The 7,944-nt window shown below is 33.5% G+C and overlaps 1 protein-coding gene across 1 annotated transcript; it reads left to right on the top strand.

Moving 5' to 3' along the window:
- The first annotated feature begins 4,317 nt into the window (after positions 1–4,317).
- On the top strand, positions 4,318–7,498 carry LOC115882982 (transcription factor Sox-2). The gene has a single exon (XM_030901253.1). It carries the CDS (start codon positions 4,422–4,424, stop codon positions 5,505–5,507), a length of 1,086 nt encoding a protein of 361 aa, XP_030757113.1. The 5' UTR covers positions 4,318–4,421; the 3' UTR covers positions 5,508–7,498.
- Positions 7,499–7,944: the final 446 nt, after the last annotated feature.

Raw genomic sequence — 7,944 nt, 5'->3', positions numbered from 1 at the left:
AGTTCATCAATCAGAAAGCAAGGGATGGTTTTTCAAAGTAAAATGAATAAAAAATTTGAGATTTTTAATGAAATAATTGACAAATTATGAAAAAATTAACATGAACACCAAACATGAACACAAGTAAAGAAAAAAGTGTATAGGTAACTTAAATTTCACATCAAACAACATAAACCAATTTAACTGAATTTGAAACAAATTGGGGAATACAGATTCGGGTCGCCTCGACGTCGGTATCTGACCTAATAGGGAATGTAATTCTACCAACTACCAACGTCATATTACGTTGGATTTTAGTCACTTAAAATTCGTCGCTAAGCACTTACGTTACGTTTGGTTTCATATTCGCTACCAAGAATATATAAAAACCTAACCAAAGTACCTAATTACAAATGGATTCATAATCACTCCTCGAATATAACTATAAGTGCCTATCTAATTTCATATTATAATAATTCTGAATCATTAATCCAGACATCAGTTTTGTTAACGGAAGTCTCTTTCGTGATATATCTGATTAAAATACTCCGGAAAACAACGAGCGCCTTCAAAATTAGGTAAATTTATGAAATAAAAATATCTATAAAAAAGTAACTCGCAAAATATTTTTTTTAATTTTCTAGCTGGTTTAATCATAAAACTGTACTGTGGTTCCCCCCAAACTCAACCTTATCAATATTATTCTACTAGAAATCGAAATGTGAATATAAATTTTAAAAACATAAAACGATTTTAAAATGGCTGACAATCGGATACGTGTTAAGAATGGCGGATTTCTGTGTCCGACTTAATATGAACTACCAATATACCAATTCCGACCGGGTCTCCAACATTAGTCGTCAAACACGACCGAAGTCATCAAACCGAACGACGGGCAATCGTATTATGACGTATATAATTCCAACGTACGCCACGTAACCTCACTTTGCGTAGCAGTGATTTGTGGATTTGTGCAACTATATTTTAGTTTTTGTTTTCTCCTTAAAAAAAATGGGCAGCCACTTTTTTAAGCCTAACCAGGGCCATGTAAGTGAAATATTAAAAATGGTTCCAGCAAAAGTTTCCCAATTATGACGGATGATGGCGCTGATCGTCAAATTTTTGGACAGGGATTTTGCTTACCGACAATACGACGTGAGCTACGACCGGACCAGGACCAATCAAAATGATCAGTCTTTCTTGGACATTTGCCGCGGAGTGTGTGTTAATTTCTGTTGTGATAAGCAGTTTGATTTTTCGGTTTTGATATTATGTTAAAATTAATTTTGAAGTATTGTATCACCTGTTTTTATGTAATAGTACTTTTTTTAGTTCTATGATTGTTTCTATGTTATGATTTGTTAATGTTTGTTTAACAATTTTATACCAAAGAGGTTATACTTAATATACTTATCAATTTGCATAGCCTAACTTTTTTATCAATAAACTTTGTAGATTTTCAGATTATTTAATTCCTTTTGTTTGTTTGTAATTTTATTTTTAAGACATATTATGTGATTGTTTCACATAATATGTTTTAAAAATAAAATTGCAAATAGCGAATAAAAATAATTAAAATAAAAAAGTGTATTTTACAATTCCCCCGGCCCTGCACCCTTTGGCTAACCTATAATGTCAGCTATGTCGAGAGATGGCGTTACGAAAAATGGAACCGATTTATTACAAGGAACTTGGGCTTCTTTTTCGTTAGTATATTCTGTGAGCCTAACCTCACATGTCGGAGGAGGATGGGGTCTGCTGGTTTCCTAAGCTAAAAAATGAAATTAAGATGCACCAGTGTAATGCAGCATCTCTTCCGGATAAAAAGCATTTACGGGTGGAGGCAAGACATCACTACTACTATTATTATTTTGCAAAAGCCGCGACCTCTTTCTGTAAAATGTAGATGAATGTCTAAATGTCTTTTTAGTGTTTTTTAGGCATAATAAAAAAATTAAGTTTGTTTACAAAAACTTTTTATTAGGTTGTGTTCATGATGTTCATTAGGTCGCAAATATACTACATAATGGGTTGTATTTTGGTTGTATTTACGGACGTAAATAGAGATACGTAAATTAGGTTATAAATATGAACATAAAATACAACAAAATATAATTGGACGTTACTTTAGGGATTATCAGTGAGACGTATCCTATCCGGACAACGGGTAGACGTCGGGCTAGTTCAAGTATATGTACGTCGTGCAAGCCAACGTGGGAACGACGTTGGGAAATTAATAAAAATGGTACGTTGTTATTTTGTACGTCGACAGATCGTTGGATTTACCGACTCGGATCCAACGACGTCGCTTTTAATAGGAAAACGACGTCACAGGTCGTATCACCAGCACCCGACCTAAATTTGCACAAAGTCTGACGTCGCTTCAGGTCAGATTTAGTTTGAAGTCAGATAGATGCTACTTGGGAAGAACAATAAGAAACAGCATTAGCTTATTTAGAAGAGTTTGATAACAAAAAAATATATTTTTTGATTAATGTTACCGACCCGGTTCTGTGATGACCAAAGAGATCTGAACCCTAACAGGTAGTATTTAGAGTTTCCAGAACCGTATTAAAATATGTTCGTTCGACGATTGTGGAGTTCGTCAATTAGCAAGCAAAAGATGGTTCCTAAAAGTAAAACCGATAAAAAATTGAGTTTCAAATGAAAATAATTAATATTAAGTCATGAGAAAGTAAATATAAACACAAGCGAAAAATAAAGAAAACACATAAGTAGCTTAAAAATTACATCAAATAACATCAATCAATCTCGAAACCAACTTAACTAAATTAGAAAAAAAACTCAACATTTTCAATTAAAGATGCAAATGTAAAAATATAACACAAAAAATATAACTAATACATTCAGCAATATTATACTAAATATTAAAATAACATATTTAAACTTCATCATCAATAATTGCTAATAAACATTGTAGAAACTTCAAAATAACTTCAGAAATAAGAACAATAAGAGACATCACTACTTATTTAGGAGAGTTTGATTTCGACCGCTAGAAAGTATCAAAAGTCTTTCGCACGTAACAAAAAATATGTTTTGATTATTATTACCGAGTCCCAAAAGTACCGAAAGAACTGGGAATTAATAATTTCGAGTCCCGGTACTTTCGGTGTCGCGGGATCTCCCGGTTCTGAACCCTAGTAGTTACTATTTATAAAATCAAAATTTGTAACCTTCGGCAAATGCCATCTACATCTAGCATTTTAATATTATTTTTTTACATCAAAATTGGATAAAATAATATGGCAAATATTTAGAAATCAAAGAAACAATCAAATGTTAAAAGCGTTATAATAAATTATATCATCGCTACCTAAACTGTCAAACCACACAACTCTAAACCTCTTTAGTTTAATTATTCTATAGTATTCATGGTTAGATAATCTGTTGCTTTTCAGCAACAAAAGCTATTCAAAGAACTCCCCGTCACAGTAAGCACACAATGCATTTATACACTTGCGGATGCTATTCAATGGCTTTTTTATTCTTATAAAATTATTTTTGTGAATAAACGGTGTTCCCTTAACCTGTTCCCATTCATTGACAATTGGGTGGCGCCAACATAAATATCTAATCGTTTAATAAAAGAAAATAAAATCTAGATAACTACACATAAATAAAAACGCAGGTTATTTGAACGCCAAGATATAAATGAACATCTGTATGTCCCTACTTTTTTTTTACTTATAATTGTTATTGTAAAATATATTGTTATTTATTGATAGAAAGAGAAATTTGAAAGAATGCGAAAAAATAAAGAAATAAAGTATCTATTTTAAGCATCTGTATATGAGAAAGATATAAGCTGTAAGTATTAAATCTAGAAAATTAGATATAGGTATACACTTAAGAATAGAATACCTAAATATCATAGAGTACGCTCTTGAAAAATATTGATTTATTAAACAGCTTGCTTCGAGTTTCTTAATTCCAGTTAGTAGTCATTCTGAAAAGTAGATTAGCCAATTTTTGCTTCAATTGGAAGAATGTTTCACGGCATAAGGAGCAGCTCATTAATTAGAGATTTTTAGGCACGAAATGATGCGCTTATATTAATTAATTATTATTGCTACGTACAACGACATGCCGTAAAAATACCCGCTAGGTATAATTAGTAATCGGCCAAATAATTAGTAAACCGTTGGCCGCGCGCATACTGACGCCGAGCGCCACACTACTGGAGGGGAGCCATATAGGCGGTGCTTAGGCTATACTCGACAGCTCATTGGTCCGCGCCAAACATGGCAGGCGTTGCTGTCAGTCAGGAGCAAGAGTGGGGATGGCTTGAAGAATAGACTGTGCCGGTTTCTTCTCAAACACAAAACAGTATTACACCGGACATCGTGTAGAGTGCGAGTCGGTATAGTGTGTTAAAGTGTCTTAGTGAATCCGCCAAACTGTTCGCGCCGTCGGAAGAAATGTTGACTATGGAAACGGACCTCAAAGGAGGTAGCCTACATGCGACGATGCCTCCTCATCACGGGTTACAGGCGTACGGTTCTTTAAGTGCGCTGTCACAAGCCCCCATGCATCAACTATCACAACATCCCCATCAGATTCATCACCAAAGCCAGGCGTCACAACTTCACCATCAGCAGCAAAGCCATCACCAACAACCCCAGTCACAACACAATCAAGCGACAAATAATAACAATACGACGAAACAACAGAACATAGAGCGAGTGAAACGGCCTATGAACGCTTTTATGGTCTGGTCGAGGGGTCAGCGAAGAAAAATGGCTCAAGAGAATCCGAAAATGCACAATTCGGAAATATCGAAAAGGCTCGGTGCGGAATGGAAGCTGTTGAGTGAAACGGAGAAGAGGCCTTTTATCGACGAAGCGAAAAGGCTTCGAGCAGTGCATATGAAAGAACATCCTGATTACAAGTATAGGCCCAGGCGTAAGACAAAAACGCTGTTGAAAAAAGACAAGTATCCATTGGGTACCCCCGGTTTACTACCCGGCGGTGATACCACGAGACCAAGCGTGCCAGGTATTCAACAAGTGACAGCCAGGGACATGTACCACCCAATGACTAATGGGTACATGCCCAATGGTCATGGTCACTACGTAGTGCATTCCGGCGCCGGTCCCGATACTAGCCCCTATCAGCAACAGTACGGTGGCGCAAATTACGTGCGTTACGACATGAACCAAATACAACAACACCAAGCGGCGTACATGAACGGCGGATACGGAGCCTACGGGACAACAGCCGTTCCTCAGGGTTCCCCTTACATGCAACAGGCAGGATCGTCACACAGTCCTTCGGGATCAAGTATAAAGTCGGAACCTGTGTCCCCAAGTTCGGGTCTGCATACGCCGACTCCCGGTGGCTTGAAGCGGGAGTACGCGACGGGACAGCAACAGCAAGGTGACCTCAGGCAGATGATCAGCATGTACTTACCCACGGATGGATCCCAGCACATACAGCACCACCAGTACAGCACGTCGCCCGACCAACTGGGACCAGGACCATTGGCGCCCTTGGCGCACATGTGAGAACCGCTGTTTACGTCCCCCGAGCTGGACGTGCCGTCGATACAAAATGTGATGTAAATGTTTTATTAGACAGAAACTTGTAAATAGTTTTGTTTATCTCTAAATCGGTTCCTTATACCGTCGCAGTATTCCAGAACTTTTGGAGATGAGACAGAGTGCAGTTTTCATTCACGTAAGTGTTCAATTTCGCTTGCCAATCATAAAAATACTTTACCAAGTAGTTCATACTTATATTTACTTATCTGGAAAATGCAGTGTTTTTCGCCAGTGTTTTGTAATACTTATTTATTATTCATCTTTTCCAAAGATTAATTTGACTAACAATAACTTTCCATCAGTTTAGTTCTATGTATGATTGACCAATTTTGCTCACTTGTTACCAAAAGTCCAAATTTAAAACTAAGCTATAGATTTTATATTTTTGTTTAAAGCTGCCTAGACAATGTTTCCTTCGAAATAAAACTATTATAATGAATGTTCATGTCTATTTTTAATTGTCTTTGTTTTCACCTTTACACAACGTTTCGGATAGTCAATACTGTTATACATACATAATCTACTTAATTTTTCATAGTAGGTATATACTTGGCATTGTCTCTAATATGTATTATCTTTAAGATATTATCATATCGTAATAATTATACAAAACATCATAGTTGTGTAAATCTGAACATAAAAAAAATGAAATTTTGACTTAATAGCTTAATTTTAAAAGTTCATGTTATTTTAATTTTTTTTTCCAAGGTATGACAACCTACTGTTCCCGTTGTTTTTAATTTCTTTTTTATGATTGGCAATCTAAGTGTGTTCACTTTACGATTTAGTACAAATTAAAAAGAACTTCACTTGGTTCAACATTACCTAAAAAAAGGTATTTTTGAAGTATGCGAAGTTTTCTAATCTCTAAGGAACTGCTGTAACAAAATGCATATTCTTGTACATAATCATTTTATGTAAATAGGTACATTTTATTCCGACAGAAAATTCTTTTAACATCTCAGAAATTAAAACATATTATAAGACCTATTGATTTAAAAAGTTTATTGTGCAATGTCTATTCGTATTTATTAGTAATACAGTGATGTCTCATTTGCCATTCTGCTTAATACAGACCTATTTATAATTTCTATTTAATATTCACATTTTCCATCACAGTATTATTAATATTCGAATGATCCCAAATGGAAATTTGAAATCTAGCAAGACTGTCAAAAAATGAACTTCAATTATTATATTCTCTTTGCTTTTTTTGAACTTTTCAAAATATATTTCAGCTTTTACTACTTTCAGCTTAACGGAATTTAGGTTTGGTATTTTAGAACCTAAATATTTGTGACGGTTCAGCTAAATCTCTATTTTACAGACTGCAGTAAAATTTTATGACCCAATGTCTTTTTTTGACAGTCTTCAAGATGTATACTTTTTGCTACCTGACAAAATTACACTGAACATTGTAAAAGTATTTATTATTAAATATTTTCTATAATTTGTGAGAGAATTTTTTTTTTCTTCGATTTTTTACATTTTCTATAGCATACTTACCAAATCGTAAATATAATGAATAGGGCTCATAAACATTTCCTTTATTAATGTAAATTTATCATTTTTAATACCAAATTAATCAGTATCGTGTATATATCGTGCACATTATTATTTATTGATAGTTGTATATTGGCGAAAATCTAGTTTTGTTTTTTAGAACAGAGATATTTGTTATATTTATAAGCCCGTTCAAAGTTCTGTGTTTATCTATGCTGTTTGTCCTTTTGGTTGTAATAATGTCAATTAATAAGAAAGCTAAAATATGGATAGGTGAATATATAAAAAAAAATATATATATTCCTTATACTTGCCAGCTATATTATTATTAGATATCACTGATAATAATATAGCCGTTCCATCACAAGTTAAAGATAGCGAAATATCAAGCCAGTAGATAAATTATATAGATTTTCTTGCTGAAAATAAAGCCCTTTAACAAATAGATATATTAATATATTCACCTATTCTATGCTTTTAAGTAAATAAAAATTCATTTTTTTGGATTCTTGCATTTTATTTGTAAATTTTAAACATACTTAAAATATGTTGGAAAAAATAATCAGTAGGTATTCTCATTTTATATGAATAGAAAGTGTTATATTTATTACTATATTATTTAATTATAAGGTTAAAGACAGTATTTTTACTTCAACTAGACGAACAAATTTTATACAAAATTGTTGCATATTGTTTCAATTCTACTAGTTTATTCTACATAGAATATATAGACGACTTTTATTATTGGTAATAAACAAGTACTGTTTCAGAATTTATAAGTATTCACCATAGTATCTAAAAATATGCATGTATATAAGTTTAAGACTTATAAAATATGGTTTTAGAATGTATTTTGTTGGTACATTTAATTTTCTAATTTTTAAAGACATATCAAATT

The sequence above is a fragment of the Sitophilus oryzae genome, unplaced genomic scaffold, assembly GCF_002938485.1.
Source record: "Sitophilus oryzae breed Bouriz unplaced genomic scaffold, Soryzae_2.0 scaffold_1801_pilon_pilon, whole genome shotgun sequence".
Taxonomy (NCBI): domain Eukaryota; kingdom Metazoa; phylum Arthropoda; class Insecta; order Coleoptera; family Curculionidae; genus Sitophilus; species Sitophilus oryzae.
Note: the sequence above shows the minus strand (reverse complement) of the source record. Positions and strands in the feature narration are given on the sequence as shown.